General features: G+C 38.6%; 1 protein-coding gene across 1 annotated transcript in view; it reads right to left on the reverse strand.

Moving 5' to 3' along the window:
- The window catches only part of TGM1 (transglutaminase 1), a 57,841-nt gene that overhangs the window by 27,490 nt on the left and 7,439 nt on the right, over positions 1–22,912 (reverse strand). The window contains exons 3-6 of the mRNA XM_041712854.2: positions 18,706–18,882; positions 12,401–12,679; positions 7,870–7,988; positions 910–1,017 (exon numbers count right to left, since the gene is read on the reverse strand). Coding sequence (XP_041568788.2) covers positions 910–1,017; positions 7,870–7,988; positions 12,401–12,679; positions 18,706–18,882 — 683 coding nt within the window. The remainder of the gene's footprint in view (positions 1–909; positions 1,018–7,869; positions 7,989–12,400; positions 12,680–18,705; positions 18,883–22,912) is intronic.

Below are 22,912 nucleotides of genomic sequence, written 5' to 3' on the forward strand. Positions count from 1 at the left end.
CCCAAAATTCCCCCCAAAAAACTCCAAATTTCTCCCCCAAATCCTGGAAATTTCCCCAGAAATTCCCAAATTTTCTCCAAAAACCCCAAAAATTCTTCCCAAATCCCAGAGATTCTCCCCAATCTTTACCCAAATTCCCAAAATTTCCCAAAAATTCCATAAATTTCCCCCAAATTTTCCCAAAAAATTCCCGAATTCCCCCAAAATTCCAGATGTTTCCCCAAAAATCCCAATTTTCCCCCAAAATTTCCAAATTCTCCCCAAAAATCCCCAAATTTCCCCCAAAATCCTGGAATTTCCCCCAAATTATCCCCCAAAATTTCCCCAGAGTTCCCCAAAATTCCCCAATTTCCCCAAATTTTCCCACAAAACTCCCAAATTTCCCCCCGCAAAAACCCCAATTTTCCCCCACATTTTCCCCAAAATCCCCAAATTTCCAAAAAATCCCCAAAATTCCCAATTTCCCCAAAATTTCCCTCAAAACTCCCAAATTTCCTCCCAAAACTTCCAATTTTCCCCCCACATTTCCCCAAAATTCCCCAAATTTCAAAAAAATCCCAAAAATTTTCCCAATTTCCCCAAATTTTCCCGCAAAACTCCCAAATTTCACCCCCAAAAACCCCAATTTTTCCCCAAAAATTCCCCAAATTTCAAAAAAAAACCCCCAAAATTTCCCCAAAATTCCCAAATTCCCCAAAATTTCCCACAAAACTCCCAAATTTCCCCCCAAACCCCCAATTTTCCCCCAAATTTCCCCAAAGATCCCGAAATTTCAAAAAAATTCCCCAAATTTTCCCCAAAAATTCCTCCCGAATCCCAAAAAATCCCAAAATTTCCGATTATTCCCCCCAAAAGCCCCGAATTTTCCCAAATTTTCCCGAAATTCCCGTAATTCCCGAATTCTCTCACCATGGCGGAGACGACGCGCGCCACCATGACGGGATCCCCGCGGGCGCCGTGCGGCATCCCCCGCCGGTCCAGGATGAACAGGCACGCGTCCAGCACGCCCGGCTCGAACTGAAAATTGGGAATTTTGGGAAATTTTGGGGATTTTGGGGGGTTTTGGGGGATTTTGGGGGATTTTTCCCGAAAAATCCCGGAAAAAAAACGGGAAAAAACGGCCAAAATGGCGGCGGACGGCAACAAAATGGCGGCAAATGGCAACAAAATGGCGGCTGCTAAGGGAGATTTTTAACAAATTTTTGGGATTTTTGGGGATTTTTTAGGAATTTTTGCTGTTTTTGGGGAATTTTGAGGATTTTTTGGGAATTCTTAGGGAATTTTTGGAAATTTTTAGGAATTTTGGGGATACTTTGGGGATTTTTTGGGAATTCTTTGGGAATTTTTGGAAATTTTTAAGAATTAGAGGGATTCTTTGGGAATTTTGGGAAACTTTTAGGAATTTTGGGGAAATTTGGGAATTTTCGGGGATTTTGGGGTATTTCCCCCGAAACATCCCGGAAAAAACCCGGGAAAAAACGGCCAAAATGGCGGCAAACAGCAACAAAATGGCGGCGAAAGGCAGCAAAATGGCGGCTGGCAATGGGGATTGTCAACAAATTTTGGGGATTTTTGGCAAATTTTTGGGATTGTTTTGGGAATTTGGGGGATTTTTGGGAATTTTGGGGGATTTTGGGGGATTTTCCCTGAAAAATTCCGGAAAAAAAACGGGGAAAAACGGCCAAAATGGCGGCGAACGGCAGCAAAATGGCGGCTGACAATGGGGATTTTCAACAAATTTTGGGGAATTTTGGGGAATTTTAGGGAGTTTTTTGGGAATTATGGGGATTTTGGGGATTTTTGGGGGATTTTCCCCGAAAAATTCCGGAAAAAACCCGGGAAAAAACGGCCAAAATGGCGGCGAATGGAAACAAAATGGCGGCTGCCAACGGGGATTGTCAACAGATTTTGGGGAATTTGGGGGATTTTTGGGGATTTTGGGGTTTTTTTTGGATTTTGGGGGAATTTTGGGGAATTTTTTGAGGGATTTTGGGAGAAAATTTGGGAATTTGGGGAAATTTCCCACAAAACCCGGGAAAAAACGGCAGCAAAATGGTGGCTGCCAATGGGGTTTGTGGGGGTTTTCAACAAATTTTGGGGAATTTTGGGGATTTTTGGAGGATTTTGGGGGATTTTCCCCGAAAAATTCCGGAAAAAAAATGGGAAAAAACGGCCAAAATGGCGGCAAATGGCAACAAAATGGCAGCGAACAGCAACAAAATGGCGGCTGCCAACGGGGATTTTTAACAGATTTTGGGGAATTTTGGGGATTTTTGGGAATTTGGGGGATTTTCTGGGGAATTTTGGAAGAATTTTTGGAAATTTTTTTAAAATTTGTGGGAAATTCCCAGGATTTCAGGGAAAAATTGGGGAATTCTGGGGAATTTTTGAGGAATTTTGGGGATTTTTTTTGGAATTTTGGGGATTTTTTTGGGAATTTTGGGGGATTTTTTGAGATTTTTAGGAATTTTTTGGGTATTTTCGAGATTTTTTTTGGAATTTTTGGCATTTCTGTGGAATTTTGGGGATTTTTTGGGAATTTTGGGGAATTTTTGGGATTCTTTTGGGAATCTTGGGCATTTTTAGAAAATTTTGATGATTTTTTTTGGGAATACTTCGGAAATTTTTAGAAATTTTTAGTAATTTGGGTTTTTTTTTTAAATTTGGGGGTTTTTTGAAATTTTTGGGGATTTTGGGAATTTTGGAGGATTTTGGGGGATTTTCCAAAAAAAATCCCCGAAATAAACGGGAAAAAACGGCCAAAATGGCGGCAAACTGCAACAAAATGGCGGCTCCCAAAGGGGATTGTCGGGGGTTTTCGACAGATTTTGGGGAATTTTGGGGATTTTGAGGATTTTTTGGGGAAATTTTTGGGAATTTTGGGGATTTGGGGAATTTGGGGGTATTTTGGGGGATTTCCCCCCAAAAAATCCTGGAAAAAACGGCCAAAATGGCGGCGAACAGCAGCAAAATGGCGGCTGCCAATGGGGTTTGTGGGGGTTTTCAACAAATTCCAGGGGATTTTTTGGGAATTTGGGGGAATTTTGTGGATTTTTGGAGGATTTTGGGGGGATTTTTGGGGATTTTGGGGGATTTTCCCCAAAAAAACCCGAGAAAAAAAGGCCAAAATGGCGGCGAACGGCAACAAAATGGCGGCTGGCAACAGGGATTTTTGGGGTTTTCAACAAATTCCAGGGGATTTTTTGGGAATTTGGGGATTTTTGGGGGAATTTTAGGCATTTTTGGGGAATTTTGAGGATTTTTAGAGAATTTTTGGGGAACTTTGGGGATTTTTTGGGAATTCTTTGGCAATTTTTGGAAATGTTTAGGAATTTTGGGGATTTTTTTGGGGAATTTTTGGGGAACTTCTGTTTTGTTTGGGAATTCTTGGACATTTTTAGAAATTTAGGGGTTTTTTGGGAATTTTTGGGAATTTAGGGGGATTTTGGGGGATTTTCCCCGAAAAATCCTGGAAAAAATCCGGGAAAAAATGGACAAAATGGCGGCAAACGGCAACAAAATGGCGGCTGCTAAGGGAGATTTTTAACAGATTTTGGGAAATTTTGGGGATTTTGGGGGAATTTTGATGATTTTTTGGGGATTTTTTTGGGAATTATGGGGATTTTGGGAATTTGGGGGGATTTCCCCCAAAAAAATCTGGGAAAAAACAGCCAAAATGGCGGCGAACGGCAACAAAATGGCGGCTGCCAATGGGGATTGTCGGGGGTTTTAAAAAGATTTTGGGGAATTTTGGGGATTTTTGGGGATTTTGAGGATTTTTTGGGAATTCTTTGGAAATTTTTGAGAATTTGGGGGATTTTTTGGGAATTTTTGGGAATTTTGGGAGATTTCCCCCAAAAAACTCAGGAAAAAATCCGGGAAAAAACAGCAAAAATGGCAGCGAATGGAAACAAAATGGCGGCTGCCAACGGGGATTGTCAACAAATTTTGGGGATTTTTTTGGGGGGATTTTTGGGGATATTTTGGGGGATTTTGGGGATTTTTTTGGGGATTTTGGGGATTTGGGGGATTTTGGGGGATTTTCCAAAAAAAAACCCGGAAAAAAAAGGGGAAAAAACGGCCAAAATGGCGGCGAACGGCAACAAAATGGCGGCTGCCAATGGGGACTGTCGGGGGTTTTCAACAAATTTTGGGGAATTTTGTGGGGATTTTTGGGAATTTTGGGGAGTTTTTTGGAAATTATGGGGATTTTGGGAATTTTGGGGGATTTTCCCCGAAAAATTCCGGAAAAAAACCGAGAAAAAACGGCCAAAATGGCAGCGAACGGCAACAAAATGGCGGCTGCCAATGGGGATTGTCAACAGATCTTGGGGAATTTGGGGGATTTTTGGGGATTTTGGGGATTTTTTGGGGATTTTGGGGGGAATTTTGGGGAATTTTGGAGAGATTTTTTGGAGAAATATTGGGAATTTTGGGGGATTTCCCCTGAAAAATCCCAGAAAAAACCCGGGAAAAAAACGGCCAAAATGGCGGCTCCCAACGGGGATTTTCAACAAATTTTGGAGAATTTTGGGGAATTTTTGGGAATTTTGGGGATTTTTTTTGGAATTTTGGGCATTTTTGGGGAATTTTGAGGATTTTATGGGAATTCTTTGGAAATCTTTGGAAAATTTTAGGAATTTTGGGCATTTTTTGGGAATATGGGGGACTTTTAAAAATTTTTGGGGCATTTTTGGTGACATTTTGGGGAGTTTTGGGGAATTCTTTGGGAATTTTGGGAAATTTTTATGAATTTTGGAAATTTTTAGGAATTTTGGGGATTTTTGGCGAATTTTGGGGTAAGTTTTGGGAAATTTTGGGGAATTCTTAGGGAAGTTTTGGAAATATTTGAGAATTCTTGAGGGATTTTGGGGATTTTTGGAAAATTTGGGGAATTTTTTGGGAAATTTTTTGGGAATTTTAGGAAAAAATTTGGGAATTTTGGGATGAATTCTGGGGTTTTGGGGGAATGGGGAATTTTGGGAGACAAATTGAAGATTTGGTGGGAAATTTGAGGATTTTTTAAAATTTTGGTGAAAATTCAGTAATTTAGGGAAATTTTGAGGAAAATTCCTGGGATTTTCGGGAAATTTTAGGGATTTGGGGGAAAATTCTGGGATTTTTGGCGGAAATTTGGGAATTTTGGGGGATTTTGGGGGATTTCCCCCGAAAAATCCCGGAAAAAACCCAGGAAAAAACGGCCAAAATGGCGGCGAACGGAGATTTTCAACAAATTTTGGGGAATTTTGGGGATTTTTGGGATTTTTTTGGGATTTTTTCGGAATTTTGGGCATTTTTGGGGAATTTTGAGGATTTTTTGGGAATTCTTTGGAAATCTTTGGAAATTTTTAGGAATTTTGGGGATTTTTCGGGAATCTTTAGGGAACTCTTGGGTTTTTTGGGAATTCTTTAGGAATTTTTAAAAATTTTTAGGAACTTTGGGGATTTTTGGGAATTCTTAGGGAATTTTTAGGAATTTTGGGCATTTTGAGGGAATTTTGTGGATTTTTTGGGAATTCTTCGGGAATTTTTGGAAATTTTAATAAATTTGGAGGATTTTTGGGGATTTTTTGTGGAACTTTGGGGTTTTTTGGGAATTCTTTGGGAATTTTTGGAAAGTTTTAGGAATTTGGGGGATTTTTCGAAAATTTTGGGAATTTTGGAAAATTTGGGGGGATTTTGGGGGATTTCACCCGAAAAATCCCCGAAAAAACCCGGGAAAAAACGGCCAAAATGGCGGCTCCAAACAGGGATTTTCAACAAATTTTGGGGAATTTTGGGGGATTTTTGGGATTTTTTTGGGACTTTTGGGCATTTTTAGGGAATTTTGAGGATTTTTTGGGTATTCTTTGGGAATTTTTGGAAATTTTTAGGAATTTTGGGGATTTTTGGGGAATTTTTGGGCATTTTTTTTTAATTGTTGGGCATTTTTGGTGAAATTTTGGGGATTTTTTGGGAATTCTCTGGGAATTTTTTGGAATTTTTACAAATTTTGGAAATTTCTAGGAATTTTGGGGATTATTTGGGGAAATTTTGGGAAATTTTGGGGTAAGTCTTGGGAAATTTTGGGGAATTTTTAGGGAATTTTTGGATATTTTTGGGAATTCTGGAGGGATTTTGGGGATTTTTGGAAAATTTGGGAAATTTTGGGGGATTTTGGGGATATTTTGGGGAATATTTGAAAAGATATTTTTGGCTGATTTTGGGCATTTTTAGGGGTATTTATTGGTGATTTTTGGAGACTGTTGTGGGTATTTTTTGGATTTTTGGGGGATGTTTTGGGGATATTTTGGGTTGATTTTTGGGCTGATATTTTGGATTTTTGGAGGATTTTTTAGGGCTATTCGGGTGATATTTGTGGGATTTTTTTGGGATTTTTTTGTGAATTCTGGGGGATATTTGGGGGATATTTTGGGGGATATTTTGGGGGATATTTGGAGGATATTTTGGGGATATTTGGGGAATATTTTGGGCTGATTTTTGGGCTGATATTTTGGATTTTTGGGGGATTTTTTGGGTGATATTTGGGCCATATTTGTGTGATTTTTTTGGGATTTTTTTGTGAATTCTGGGGGATATTTTGGGAATATTTTGGGGAATATTTTGGGGCTATTTTGGGGATATTTTGGGGGAGTTTTTGGGGAGTATTTTGGGAATATTTTGGGGCTATTTTAGGGATATTTGGACGATATTTTGGGGGCTATTTGGGGGCTATTTGGAGGATATTTTGGGGATATTTGGGGGATATTTTAGGCTGATTTTTGGGCTGATATTTTGGATTTTTGGGGGATATTTGGGCGATATTTGTGGGATTATTTTGGGATTTTTTTGTGAATTCTGGGGGATATTTTGGGGCTATTTTGGGGCTATTTTGGGTGATTTTTTTTTTTGTAGACTCTGGGTGATATTTGGGGAATATTTTGGGGGATATTTGAAGGATATTTTGGTGATATTTGGGGGATATTTGGAGGATATTTTGGGGATATTTGGGGGATATTTTAGGCTGATTTTTGGGCTGATATTTTGGATTTTTGGGTGATTTTTTGGGGGATATTTGGGCGATATTTGTGGGATTGTTTTGGGATTTTTTGGTGAATTCTGGGCGATATTTTGGGGACATTTTGGGTGATTTTTTTTGTGATATTTGGGGAAAATTTTGGGGAGTATTTGGGGGCTATTTTGGGGATATTTGGAGAATATTTTGGGGGATATTTAGGGGATATTGGGCTGATTTTTGGGCTGATTTTTGGGCTGATATTTTGGATTTTTGGGGGATATTTGGGCGATATTTGTGGGATTATTTGGGGATTTTTTTGTGAATTCTGGGGGATATTTTGGGGATATTTTGGTGATATTTGGGGAATATTTTGGGGAATATTTTGGGGCTATTTTGGGTGATATTTCTGTAGGCTCTGGGTGGTGTTTGGGGGATATTTGGGGGAATATTTGGGGGATATTTTGGGGGATATTTGGGCGATATTTGTGGGATTTTTTGGGGATTTTTTTGTGAATTTTGGGGGATATTTTGGGGATATTTTGGGGGATTTTTTGGAGATATTTGGGTGATATTTGGGCGATATTTGTGGGATTTTTTTGGGATTTTTTCTTGAGAATTTTGGGCGATATTTTGGTGATATTTAGAGCATATTTTGGGGGATATTTGGAGCATATTTTGGGGGATATTTTAGGCTGATTTTTGGGCTGATATTTTGGATTTTTGGGGGATATTTGGGCAATATTTGTGGGATTTTTTTGTGAATTCTGGGCGATATTTTGGGGATATTTTGGTGATATTTGGGGGATATTTTGGGGCTATTTTGAGCATTTTTTGTGCTGTTTTTTTCCCATTTTCCTGCCCTCCCAGCCCACCTGGCCGTAGTTCCAGGCGCGCTCGGCGATCTGCTCCTCGGTGCCGTAGAAGATGCGGCCGCTCTCGTTGAGGACGTACTCGCTCAGGTCGCTCGTCTGCTCCATGTACACCGAGTCCTCTGCCACAAAATTCACTTTTTTGAACATTCTTATCCTTTTTATCCCATTTCCCCTCTTTTTTAGTTCCCCCCCTTTTTTGCCAAAATTTTTGCCCATTTTTTCCCTTTTTTCCTCAATTTTTCCTCCATTTTTTCCCTTTTTTCCCCCATTTTTCCTCCTTTTTTTCCCTTTTTTCCTCCATTTTTCCTCCATTTTTTCCCTTTTTTCCCCCATTTTTCCTCCATTTTTCCCTTATTTTTCCTCCATTTTTCCCCCATTTTCCCCTTATTTTTTCTCCATTTTTCCTCCATTTTTCCCTTATCTTTCCTCCATTTTTTCTCCATTTTTCTCCTTTTTTCCTTCATTTTTTCCCTTTTTTCCCCCTTTTTTCCTCCATTTTTCCCTTATTTTTCCTCCATTTTTCCTCCATTTTTTCCCTTTTTTCCCCCATTTTTCCCCCATTTTTCCTCCATTTTTCCCTTATTTTTCCTCCATTTTTCCTCCATTTTTTCCCTTTTTTCCCCCATTTTTCCTCCATTTTTCCCTTATTTTTCCCCCATTTTTCCTCCAATTTTCCCTTTTTTCCTCCATCTTTTCCCTTTTATCCCCCATTTTTCCTCCATTTTTTCCGTTTTTTCCTCCATTTTTCCTCCATTTTTTCCCTTTTTTCCCCCATTTTTCCTCCATTTTTCCTTTATTTTTCCTCCATTTTTTCTCCATTTTTCTCCTTTTTTCCTCCATTTTTCCTCCATTTTTTCCCTTTTTTCCTCCATTTTTCCTCCATTTTTTCCCTTTTTTCCCCCATTTTTCCTCCATTTTTTTCTCCATTTTTCCTCCATTTTTTTCTCCATTTTTCTCCTTTTTTCCTCCATTTTTCCTCAATTTTTTCCCTTTTTTCATCCATTTTTCCTCCATTTTTTCCCTTTTTCCCATTTTTCCTCCATTTTTCCCTTATTTTTCCCCCATTTTTCCTCCATTTTTCCCTTATTTTTCCTCCATTTTTCCTCCATTTTTTTCCTTTTTTCCTCCATTTTTCCTCCATTTTTTCCCTTTTTCCTCCATTTTTTCTCCATTTTTCCTCCATTTTTCCTCCATTTTTTCCCTTTTTTTCTCCATTTTCCCCTTATTTTTCCCCAATTTCCCCCCATATTTTTCCCTTCTTTCCCCCAATTTTTCCCCCATTTTTCCGTTATTTCCCCCAATTTTTCCCCAATTTTCCCCAATTTATTCCCTTATTTTCCCCGACTTTCCCCCATTTTTTCCCCATTTCTTCCCCATTTTCCCCCCAATTTCCCCCCATTTTTTCCCCCATTTTTTCCCTTATTTCCCCCATTTTTCCCCATTTTCCCCCCAATTTCCCCCCATTTTTTCCCCATTTTTTCCCTTATTTCCCCCTGACTTTCCCCCTTTTTTTTCCCCATTTCTTCCCCATTTTCCCCCAATTTCCCCCCCCATTTTTCCCCATCCCCCCCTCCATTTTCACCATTATTTTCCCCTTATTTTCCCCAATTTCCCCCCCAATTTACCCAATTTTTCCCCATTTTCCCCTCCTTTTTCCCATTATTTTCCCCATTTCTTCTCTGATTTTTCCCCAATTTTTTCCCCATATTTTCCCAGATCTCCCCCCCATTATTTTTTACCCAATTTCCCCAAAAATCCCATTTTTCTCCCCAATATCACCCTCACACCAGGGGTTGAAGAGCACAAAAATCCAAGTTTTCCCCCCTGATTTTCCCCATTTCTCCCCATTTTTTCCCATTTTCTCCCCAATTTTCCCCCATTTTTTCTATATTTCCCCAATTTCCCCCATATTTACCCCATTTTCTACTTATTTTCCCCCTTATTTCCCCAATTTTCCCCCAATTTTCCCCCAATTTTCCCCTTATTTTCCCCATTATTTTCCCTGATTTTCCACCATATTTTCCCCTTTTTTCCCACATTTTACCCCATTTTTTCTATATTTTCCCCAATTTTTCCCCACTTCCCCCCATATTTTCCTTCATTTTCCCCCCATTATTTCCCTTCATTTTTCCCCCATTATTTCCCTATATTTTCCCTATTTTTCCCATTATTTCCCCCATTTATTCCCTGATTTTTTCCCTATTTTTTCTCGAATTTTCCCCATTATTTCCCCAAAAATCCAATTTTTTATCCCTTATTTTCCCTCAATTTTCCCTCATTTTTACCCCATCTTTTCCTATACTTTCTCTCATTTTTTCTTTATTTTTACCAATTTTTCCCCATTTCCCTCCCATTTTCCTGCCTTTTTCCCATTATTTTCCTCCAATTTTATCTTATTTCCCCTCAATTTTCCACTTTTATTTTGCCTATTTTCCCTCATTTTTACTCCACTTTTTTCTATATTTTTCCCCCTTTTCCCCCTGACTTTTCCCCCATTTCCCCCATTTCTTCCCTGATTTTTTTCCCAATTTCCCCCTTATTTTCCCCATTTCTTCCCTATATTTTCCCCGTTATTTTTTGCCCAAAATCCCCTTTTTTCTCCCCAGTCTCACCCTCACACCAGGGGTTAAAAAGCACAAAAATCCCATTCTTTATCCCTTATTTTCCCCCAATTTTTCCAAAATTTTGCCCAATTTTCCCTCATTTTTACTCCATATTTTTCTATATTGTTTCCCAGTTTTTCTCCATTTTCTGCCTGATTTCCCCCCAATTTTTCCCCATTTTAACCCCATTTTTAAATTTATTTTCCCCCATTATTTCCCCATTTCCCCCCCATTTTTTTGCCTTGTTTTCCCCATTTTTTCCTCTTTTTTTTTCCGTTTCCCCCCCCCATTTTTACCCTTATTTCCCCCATTATTCTTCCCATTTCCCTCAATTTTACCCCATTTTTGCCCCATTTTTTCTATATTTTCCCCATTATTTCCCTGATTTTTTCCCCACATTTTTCCCTTATTTCCTCCAATTTTCCCCCATTTTTTTCCTTCTTTTCCCCACATTTTCCCCATTTTCCCCTTATTTTCCCATTATTTTCCCAGATTTCACCCCATATTTTCCCCTTGTTTTCCCCATTATTTCCCCATTTTCCCCCATTTCCCCCCAATTTTTCTCCATTTTTACCCCATTTTTCCCTGCATTTGTTTCTTTTATTTTCCCCATTTTTCCCCCAATTTCCCCCATTTTCCCCCATTATTTCCCATTTTTCGCCTGATTTCTCCCCAATTTTTCCCCATTTTAACCCCATTTTTTAATTTATTTTCCCCCATTATTTCCCCATTTCCCATTTTTCCCCCACATTTTCCCCATTTTTCCCTTATTTTCCCCATTATTTCCCCCAATTTCACCCCATATTTTCCCCATATTTTCCCCATTATTTCCCCATTTTACCCCATTTCCCCCCAATTTTTCTCCATTTTTACCCCATTTTTTTCCATATTTTTCCTGTATTTTTTCCCCCATTTTTCCCCAATTTCCCACCATTTTTCCCATTATTTTCCCATTTTTTGCCTGATTTTTCCCCAATTTTTTCCCTTTTTTTTTGTTTATCTCCATTATTTCCCCATTTCCCCCCCATTTTTCCCCATATTTCCCCCGTTATTTCTAATTTTTTCCCCGCATTTTCCCCATATTTTCCTCCATTTTTCCCCCATTATTTCCACTTTTTTCCCCCACAATTTCCCCATTTTTCCTCAATTTTTTCCCCATTTTTCCCCTGATTTTTCTCCATTTTTACCCCATTTCCCCCATATTTTTCCTGCATTTTCCCCATTATTTTCCCATTTTTGTCTGATTTTTCCCCAATTTTTTTCCCATTTTTAAATTTACTTTCCCCATTATTTCCCCATTTTCCCCACATTTTCCCCATTTTTACCCCATTTTTTCCCATATTTTTCCTGCATTTTCCCCATTATTTTCCCATCTTTGCCTGATTTTTCCCCAATATTTTCCCCATTTTTAAATTTATTTTCCCCCATTATTTCCCCATTTTTCCCCCAATTTTTCTCCATTATTACCCCATTTTCCCCCCATTTTTCCCCATATTTCCCCCATTATTTCCCCATTTTTCCCCCAATTTTTCTCCATTATTACCCCATTTTCCCCCCATTTTTCCCATTATTTTCCCATTTTTTGCCTGATTTTTCCCCAATTTTTTCCCCATTTTTTCTTTATCTTCCCCCATTATTTCCCCATTTCCCCCCCATTTTCCCCCATATTTCCCCCCATTATTTCCACATTTTTCCCCACATTTTCCCCATTTTTTCCCCCAATTTTTCCTGCATTTTCCCCTTATTTTCCCCATTATTTCCCCATTTTCCCCCCAATTTTTCTCCATTTTTCCCCCATTTTTTCACCATATTTCCCCCATTATATTCCCATTTTTGCCTGATTTTTCCCCATTTTTTCCCCCATATTTTCCCCCATATTTCCCCCATTATTTTTCCCCAAAATCCCCCTTTTTCCCCCCAAAACCCACCTTGGCACCAGGGGTTGAAGAGCAGCACGAGGTCGTTGTCGGGCTCGAAGGGCGCCGCGAATTCCCCGGCCTCGGTCCTGGTCCGGGCGCTCAGCCGGTACCGACCAATGGGAGCCGTGGGCGGGGCCGTAAGCCCCACCCACAGGGCGTGGCCAGAATTGGCCCCGCCCCCTATTGGCTCGGCCACGCCCTCGTCCACCTCAGCCGACCAACCGGTGGGGGAGGAGCCCCCGAGCGGCACCAGGACGTGCGTCCCCTTCGCCACCTGCGGGTTAGGACCTAAAAACAGAAAATTTGCATCTCATTTGCATATATTATACATAAATTTAAAAATTTACCACGAAATTCAAAATTTTACCCCAAAAAATCCCATCGATTTCCCACAAAAACGGCAATTTTACGCCAAAATTTCATGATTTTAACCCACAAAATTTCCACGGAATTCCCAATTTTCCCACCCAATTTTACCCCAAAATTTCTCACAAAAATTCCCAATTTTACCCCAAAATTTCCCACAAAATCTCCCCCACATGCCCTGGGATGTGCCCTTGACCACATGCGGGATTGGGCCTGCCTGGAGCTAATTTGCATCTCATTTACATATTCTAGACAAAAATACCAAAAATTTCATACAGAATTTACATTTTTACCCCAAAAAATCCAGAATTTTCCACTGAATTTCCCATAAAAATCTCAATTTTACCCCAAAATTTCCCACAAAATTCCCAATTTTCCCACCCAATTTACCTCCTAAATTTCACACAAAATTCACAATTTTACCCCAAAATTTAGCTCAAAATTCACAATTTTACCCCAAAATTTCGCTCATAATTCACAATTTTACCCCAAAATTTTTCACAAAAATTTGCAAATTTATCCCCAAATTTTCTCACAAATTTTCCCAATTTTACCCCAAAATTTCTCACAAAATCTCCCCCAGATGTCCCAAGATGTGCCCCTGGCCACCTGCGGGTTGGGGCCTGAAAACAGAAAATTTGCATATCATTTGCATATATTATACATAAATTTAAAATTTTACCACAAAATTCACAATTTTACCCCAAAAAATCCCATCGATTTCCCGCAAAAATTGTAATTTTACCCCAAAATTCCATGATTTTAACACCCAAAATTCCCACGAAATTCCCAATTTTCCTACACAACTTTCCCACAAAATTTTTTAATTTTACCCCAAAATTTCTCACAAAATTTCCCAATTTTACCCCAAAAAATCCAGAATTTTCCACTAAATTTCCCATAAAAATCTCAATTTTACCCCAAAATTTCCCACAAAATTCCCAATTTTCCCACCCAATTTTCCCCCTAAATTTCACACAAAATTCACAATTTTACCCCAAAATTTTGCTCAAAATTTGCAATTTTACCCCAAAATTTTTCACAAAAATTTGGAAATTTATCCCCAAAATTTCTCACAAAAATTCCCAATTTTACCCCAAATTTCCCACAAAATCTCCCCCACATGTCCCAGGATGTGCCCCTTGGTCACCTGCGGGTTGGGGCCTGAAAACAGAAAATTTGCATCTCATTTGCATATATTATACATAAATTTAAAAATTTACCACGAAATTCACAATTTTACCCCAAAATTTCCCATAAAATTCACAATTTTACGCCAAAATTTCCCCATTTTACCCCAAAATTTCCCATCAAATTCCCAATTTTCCCGCCCAATTTTACCCCCAAATTTCGCTCATAATTCACAATTTTACCCCAAAATTTTTCACAAAAATTTGCAAATTTATCCCCAAATTTTCTCACAAATTTTCCCAATTTTACCCCAAAATTTCCCACAAAATTCCCAATTTTCCCACCCAATTTTACCCCAAAATTTCACTCATAATTCACAATTTTACCCCAAAATTTTTCACAAAAATTTGCAAATTTATCCCCAAATTTTCTCACAAATTTTCCCACAAAATTCCCAATTTTCCCACCCAATTTTCCCCCTAAATTTCACACAAAATTCACAATTTTACCCCAAAATTTCGCTCAAAATTCACAATTTTACCCCAAAATTTTGCTCAAAATTCGCAATTTTACCCCAAAATTTTTCACAAAATTCCCAATTTTCCCACCCAATTTTCCCCCTAAATTTTCCACAGAATTCACAATTTTGCCCCAAAATTTCACACAAAATTCACAATTTTATGCTAAAATGTCCCCATTTTTCCCCAAAATTTCCCATCGAATTCCCAATTTTTCCACCCAATTTTCCCGCCAAATTTCTCACAAAATTCACAATTTTAGCCCAAAAATCCCCAAAATTTCTCACAAAATTCCCAATTTTCCCACCCAATTTTACCCCTAAATTTTGCTCATAATTCACAATTTTACCTCAAAATTTCGCTCATAATTCGCAATTTTACCCCAAAATTTTTCACCAAAATTTGCAAATTTATCCCCAAATTTTCTCACAAATTTTCCCAATTTTACCCCAAAATTTCCAAGAAAATTCACAATTTTACCCCAAAATTTCCAAGAAAATTCACAATTTTACCCCAAAATTTTCCAGAAAATTCACAATTTTACGCTAAAATTTCCCCATTTTACCCCAAAATTTCCCATCAAAACCCGAATTTTCCCGCCCAATTTTACCCCCAAATTTCTCACAAAATTCACAAATTTACCCTCAGATTTAATGATTTTACCCCAAAAATTTCACAATTTTAACCCAAAAATCCCCAAATTTCTCACAAAATTCCCAATTTTCCCACCCAATTGTATCCCAAAATTTCGCTCATAATTCACAATTTTACCCCAAAATTTTTCACCAAAATTTGCAAATTTATCCCCAAATTTTCTCACAAAATTTCCCACAAAATCTCCCCCAGATGCCCCAAGATGTGCCCCTGGCCACCTGCAGGTTGGGGCCTGAAAACAGACAATTTGCATCTCATTTGCATATTTTATACATAAATTTCCAATTTACCAGAAAATTCACAATTTTAACCCAAAAAATCGCATCGATTTCCCACAAAAATTGTAATTTTACGCCAAAATTCCATTTTTTAACCCCCAAAATTCCCACGGAATTCCCAATTTTCCCACCCAACTTTTCACCACAAAATTTTTTAATTTTACCCCAAAATTTCTCACAAAACTTTCCTGGATTTCCCTGGTTGGTTTTTTCCAAAATTTTCCCAAATTTTCTCCATTTTTTTTCCAGTATTTTCTGAAATTTTCCCCGAATTTCCCGGTGATTTTTCCTGTAATTTTTGGGAATTTTCCTGGTTATTTCCCAAAATCCCCCAGTTCTTTTCCTGGATTTCCCTGGTTGTTTTTTCCAAAATTTTCCCAAATTTTCTGAGACTATTCTTTTTAATTTTCTTGAATTTTTTTCAGGATTTTCTGAAATTTCCCATAAATTTCCTGGTTATTTTCTCAGTTCTTTTCTTGGCTATTTTCCCAGTTATTTTCCCAAATTTCCCAATTATTTACCCAAATTTCCCGGTTATTTTCCCATTTATTTCTCCAGTGATTTTCCCTGAATTTCCCGGTTATTTTCCCCGAATTTCTCAGTTACTTTCCCAAATTATCCCAAAATTTCCCAGTGATTTTTTTTCCCAAATTTCCCAGTGATTTTTCCTGTAATTTTTGGTAATTTTCCTAGTTATTTCCCAAAATTCCCCATTATTTCCCCAGATTTTCCTGTGTTTTTTTCCAAAATTTTCCCAAATTTTCTCCATTTTTTTTTCAGGATTTTCTGAAATTTTCCCCGATTTTCTGGGTGATTTTCCTGTAATTTTTGGAAATTTTCCTGATTATTTTCCCAGATTTTCCTCATTTTTTCCCATTATTTCCCCAAATTTTCTCCATTTTTTTCCATTATTTTCTGAAATTTTCCCCGAATTTCCCGGTTATTTCCCCCAAATTTCTCCGTTATTTTCCCAAATTTTCCCAGTGATTTTTTTCCCAAATTTCCCGGTGATTTTTCCTGTAATTTTTGGGAATTTTCCCGGTGATTTTTCCTGTAATTTTTGGGAATTTTCCTGGTTATTTCCTGAAATTCCCCATTATTTCCCTGGATTTTCCTGGGGTTTTTCCCAAATTTCCCCAAATTTTCTCCATTTTTTCCAGTATTTTCTGAAATTTTCCCCGAATTTCCCGGTGATTTTCCCATTTATTTCTCCAGTGATTTTCCCTGAATTTCATGGTTATTTTCCCCAAATTTCTCAGTTATTTTCCCAGAATTTCCCGGTGAATTTTTCCCAAATTTCCCGGTCATTTTCCTGAATTTCCCGCTGATTTTTCCGGTTATTTTTGGTAATTTTCCTGGTTATCTTCCCGAATTTTCCTGGGGTTTTTTTTCCAATATTTTCCCAAATTTTCTCCACTTTTTTTTCAGGATTTTCTGAAATTTTCCCCGAATTTCCCGGTGATTTTTCCTGTAATTTTTGGGAATTTTCCTTGTTATTTTCCCGGATTTTCCTGTGTTTTTTTCCCATTATTTCCCCAAATTTTCTCCATTTTTTTTCAGGATTTTCTGAAATTTTCCCCGAATTTCCCGCTGATTTTTCCTGTAATTTTTGGAAATTTTCCTGGTTATTTTCCCAGATTTTCCTGGGTTTTTTTCCCATTATTTTCCCAAATTTTCTCCATTTTTTTCCAGTATTTTCTGAATTTTTCCCTGATTTTCTGGGTGATTTTCCTGTAATTTTTGGTAATTTTCCTGGTTATTTTCCCAGATTTTCCTGTGTTTTTTTCCCATTATTTCCCCAAATTTTCTCCATTTTTTTTTCAGGATTTCCTGAAATTTTCCCCGAATTTCCCGGTGATTTTTTTTTTTTTTGGTTGTTTTTTCCCAAAATTCTCCCAAATTTTCTGCATTTTCTCTCCAGTATTTTCTGAAATTTTCCCTGAATTTCCCGGTGATTTTTCCTGTAATTTTTGGAAATTTTCCTGGATATTTTCCCGGATTTTCCTGGATATTTTCCAAAATTTTCCCAAATTTTCTCTTTTTGTTTTTTTCTTAATTTTCTGAAATCCCCCCAAATTTCCCGGTGATTTCCCCTGAATTTCCCAGTTATTTTCCCCTAATTTCTCAATTATTTTCCCAAATTTTCCCAAAATTTCCCGGTGATTTTCCCAAATTTCCCGGTGATTTTTCCTGTAATTTTTGGTAATTTTCCTGATTATTTCCCAAAATCCCCCAGTTATTTTCCTGGATTTCCCTGGGGTTTTTATCCACAATTTTCCCAAATTTTCTCCATTTTTTTCCAGTATTTTCTGAAATTTTCCCCGAATTTCCCGGTTATTTTCCCATTTATTTCTCCAGTGATTTTCCCTGAATTTCCCGGTTATTTTCCCCGAATTTCTCAGTTACTTTCCCAAATTTTCCCAAAATTTCCCGGTGAATTTTTTCCCAAATTTCCCGGAGATTTTCCTGAATTTCCCGGTGATTTTTCCTGTAATTTTTGGTAATTTTCCTGGTTATTTTCCCGGATTTTCCTGGTTGTTTTTTCCCAGAATTTTCCCAAATTTTCTCCATTTTTTTCCAGTATTTTCTGAAATTTTCCCTGAATTTCCCGGTGATTTTTCCTGTAATTTTTGGGAATTTTCCTGGTTATTTTCCCGGATTTTCCTGGGTTTCTTTTCCAAAATTTCCCCAAATTTTCTCCATTTTTTTCCAGTATTTTCTGAAATTTTCCCCGAATTTCCCGCTGATTTTTCCTGTAATTTTTGGGAATTTTCCTGGTTATTTTCCCATATTTTCCTGGGTTTTTTTCCCAAAATTTTCCCAAATTTTCTCCATTTTTTTTCAGGATTTTCTGAAATTTTCCCCGAATTTCCTGGTGATTTTTCCTGTAATTTTTGGAAATTTTCCTGGTTGTTTTTTTCCAAAATTTTCCCAAATTTTCTCCTTTTTTTTTTCGGGATTTTCTGAATTTTTCCCCGAATTTCCCGGTGATTTTTCCATTTATTTCTCCAGTGATTTTCCCTGAATTTCTGGGTTATTTTCCCCGAATTTCTCAATTATTTTCCCAAATTTTCCCAAAATTTCCCGGTGAATTTTTTCCCAAATTTCCCGGTGATTTTTCCTGTAATTTTTGGTAATTTTCCTAGTTATTTCCCAAAATTCCCCATTATTTCCCCAGATTTTCCTGTGTTTTTTACCCATTATTTCCCCAAATTTTCTCCATTTTTTTCCAGTATTTTCTGAATTTTTCCCCGATTTTCCGGGTGATTTTCCGGGTGATTTTCCGTGTGATTTTCCCGGTTATTTCCCGGTTATTCCCGTGTGTTTTTCCCGGATTTTATCCCGAATTCCGGGCGTTTTTCCCTACCCAGCGTCAGCTCCAGGCAGATCCCGTCTCCGGTGCGCGGTTCCCTCGGCAGCCGCATTCCCACGTGGAAGCGCTGCCCCCGCCTCACCACCAGGGGGCGCGCCGGGAACTCCTGCGTGTGATGCGCCGTCCGATTGGTCGAGGAGCCGGGGCGGAGCCACACCGGAGCCAATAGGCCTGCGGGGAACAGAAAAGGGGCGGGGCTTAGCGTTGTGTGGGCAGAGCCAATAGGGAGGCGGGAAAAGGGGGAAAGGGGCGGGGCTTAGCGGGCTGGGAGGGAATTGGGGGTTTGGGGTGTGGGTGGGAAAGGGTTAAAAATGTAACGATCATCCCCAAAAAAATCCTAAAATATCCCCAAAAGATTCCCTGAGATGTCCCAAAAAAAGCGACCAAAAATCCCACAAAAATCATGAAAATTCCCTCAAAAATTCCCAAAAAAATCCCCACAAAAATTCCCAATATCCCCCTCAAAATCCCCAAGAAATCGCAAAAAAAATCACCAAAAGCTTCACCAAAAAATCCCCTCAAATCACCCCAAAAATCCCCATAAAATCCCCTCAAAATCCCCAAAAGCTTCACCAAAAAATCCCCTCAAATCACCCCAAAAATCCCCATAAAATCCCCAAAAATCTTAAAAAAAAAACCAAAAAATCCCCCCCAAAAATCCCCTGAGATTTCCCAAAAAAAAAGCCCAAAATTCCCCCAAAATCTCCCCAAAATTCCCAATATCCCCCTCAAAATCCCCAAAAGCTTCACCAAAAAATCCCCTCAAATCACCCCAAAAATCCCCATAAAATCCTGAAAAATCTTCGAAAAAAAACCCCAAAAAAATCTCCCCAAAAATCCCCCCAAAAAATCCCCCACAAAATCCCGAGATTTCCCCCAAAAAAAAGCCCAAAAATCCCACAAAAAATCCTGAAAATTCCCCCAAAAATTCCCAAAAAAATCCCCCCAAAAATTCCCAATATCCCCCTCAAAATCCCCCTCAAAATCCCCAAATCTTCACCAAAAAATCCCCTCAAATCACCCCAAAATCCCCATAAAATCCCCAAAAATCTTAAAAAAAAAACCCAAAAAAATCTCCCCAAAAATCACCCAAATCCCCCTCAAAATGACCCCCAAATCCCCCCAAAAAATCCCCCCCAAAATCCCGAGATTTTCCCCAAAAAAAAGCCCAAAAATCGCACAAAAATCGTGAAAATTCCCCCAAAAAATTCCCAATATCCCCCTCAAAATCCCCAAGAAATCGCCAAAAATATCCCCAAAAGCTTCACCAAAAAATCCCCTCAAATCACCCCAAAATCCCCATAAAACACCCCCCAAAAATCTTCTAAAAAAAACCCCAAAAAATCTCCCCAAAAATCACCCAAATCCCCCTCAAAATCACCCCCAAATCCCCCCAAAAAATCCCCCCTAAAATCCCGAGATTTTCCCCAAAAAAGCGCCCAAAAATCCCACAAAAATCCTGAAAATTCCCCCAAAAATCCCCCCAAAAATTCCCAATATCCCCCTCAAAATCCCCCTAAAAATCCCCAAATCTTCACCAAAAAATCCCCTCAAATCACCCCAAAATCCCCATAAAATACCCCCCAAAAATCTTCCAAAAAAACCCCAAAAAATCTCCCCAAAAATCACCCAAATCCCCCTCAAAATCCCAAGAAATCAGCCCAAAATCCCCATAAAACTCCCAAAAAATCTTTAAAAATTCCCTCAAAAATTCCCACCAAAATCACCCCCAAATCCCCCTCAAAATCACCCCAAAATCCCCCGAGATTTCCCAAAAAAAGCCCAAAAATCCCACAAAAATCCTGAAAATTCCCCCAAAAATCCCCAAAAAAATCACCCCAAAAATTCCCAATATCCCCCTCAAAATCCCCCTCAAAATCCCCAAATCTTCACCAAAAAATCCCCTCAAATCACCCCAAAATCCCCATAAAATCCCCAAAAAATCTTTCAAAAAAAACCCCAAAAATCTCCCCAAAAATCACCCAAATCCCCCTAAAAATCCCAAGAAATCAGCCCAAAATCCCCATAAAACTCCCCTAAAAATCCTAAAAAGTCCCCTCAAAAATTCCCACCAAAATCACCCCCAAAATCACCCCCAAATCCCCCAAATAACCCCCCCCCAAAATCCCGAGATTTCCCCAAAAAAAAAGCCCAAAAATCCCACAAAAATCCTGAAAATTCCCACAAAAATCCCCCAAAAAATCCCCCCAAAAATTCCCAATATCCCACTCAAAATCCCCAAATCTTCACCAAAAAATCCCCTCAAATCACCCCAAAATCCCCATAAAATCCCCCCCAAAATCCCCAAAAATCTTCCAAAAACCCCCAAAAAAAATCTCCCCAAAAATCCCCCAAATCCCCCTCAAAATCACCCCCAAATCCCCCCAAAAAAATCCCACCCCAAAATCCCGAGATTTTCCCAAAAAAAAAGGCCAAAAATCCCACAAAAAATGCTGAAAATTCCCCCAAAAATTCCCAAAAAAATCCCCCCAAAAATTCCCAATATCCCCCTCAAAATCCCCCTCAAAATCCCCAAATCTTCACCAAAAAATCCCCTCAAATCACCCCAAAATCCCTATAAAATCCCCCCCAAAATCCCCAAATCTTCACCAAAAAAACCCCTCAAATCACCCCAAAATCCCCATAAAATCCCCCCCCAAAATATTAAAAAAAAAAAAACCAAAAAATGTCCCCAAAATCCCCATAAAATCCCACCCAAAATCCCCAAAAATCTTCCAAAAAACCCCCCAAAAAATATCCCCAAAAATCCCCCAAATCCATCTCAAAATCCCAAGAAATCAGCCCAAAATCCCCGTAAAACTCCCTCAAAAATCCTAAAAATTCCCCTCAAAAATTCCCACCAAAATCCCCCCAAATCACCCCAAAATCCCCTGAGATTTCCCAAAAAAAAGCCAAAAAATCCCACAAAAAATCCTGAAAATTCCCCCAAAAATTCCCAAAAAAATCCCCCAAAAATTCCCAATATCCCCCTCAAAATCCCCAAAAGCTTCACCAAAAAATCCCCTCAAAATCTCCCCAAAATCCCCATAAAATCCCCCAAAAAATCTTCCAAAAAAACCCCCCAAAAAATGTCCCCAAAAATCACCCCAATCCCCCTCAAAATCCCACCCAAAATCCCCATAAAACACCCCCAAAAATCCTAAAAATTCCCCTAAAAAATTCCCACCAAAATCCCCCTCAAATCCCCCCAAAAAATCCCCCCCAAAATCCCGAGATTTTCCAAAAAAGAAGCCCAAAAATCCCACAAAAATCTTGAAAATTCCCCCAAAAATTCCCAAAAAAATCCCCCGAAAAATTCCCAATATCCCCCTAAAAATCCCCCTCAAAATCCCCAAATCTTCACCAAAAAATCCCCTCAAATCACCCCAAAATCCCCATAAAATCCCCCCCAAAAATATTCAAAAAAAAACCCCAAAAAATGTCCCCAAAAATCCCCCAAATCCCCCTCAAAATTACAAGAAATCAGCCCAAAATCCCCATAAAACTCCCCCAAAAATCCTAAAAAGTCCCCTCAAAAATTCCCACCAAAATCACCCCAAAATCACCCCAAAATCCCAAAATTCCCCCCCCAAAAAAAAGCCCAAAATTCCCACAAAAAATCCTGAAAATTCCCCCAAAAATTCCCCAAAATATCCCCCCAAAAATTCCCAATATCCCCCTCAAAATCACCTTAAAAATCCCCAAATCTTCACAAAAAAATCTCCTCAAATCACCCCAAAATCCCCAAAAATCTTCACAAAAAACCCCAAAAAATCTCCCCAAAAATCCCCCAAATCCCCCTCAAAATCCCCAAGAAATCAGCCCAAAATCCCCATAAAACTCCCCCAAAAATCCTAAAATGTCCCCTCAAAAATTCCCACCAAAATCCCCCTAAAATCACCCCCAAATCCCTCCAAAAAATCCCCCCCAAAATCCCGAGATTTTCCCCAAAAAAAAGCCCAAAAATCCCCCAAAAATCATGAAAATTCCCCCAAAATTCCCAAAAAAATCCCCACAAAAATTCCCAATATCCCCCTCAAAATCCCCAAAAAATCGCCAAATCTTCACCAAAAAACCCCCATAAAATCACCCCAAAAATCCCCAAAAATCTTCCAAAAAAACCCAAAAAAATCTCCCCAAAAATCACCCAAACCCCCCTCAAAATCACCCCCAAATACACCAAAAAATCCCCCCCAAAATC

This window comes from Taeniopygia guttata, chromosome 36, assembly GCF_048771995.1.
Source record: "Taeniopygia guttata chromosome 36, bTaeGut7.mat, whole genome shotgun sequence".
Lineage (NCBI taxonomy): Eukaryota > Metazoa > Chordata > Aves > Passeriformes > Estrildidae > Taeniopygia > Taeniopygia guttata.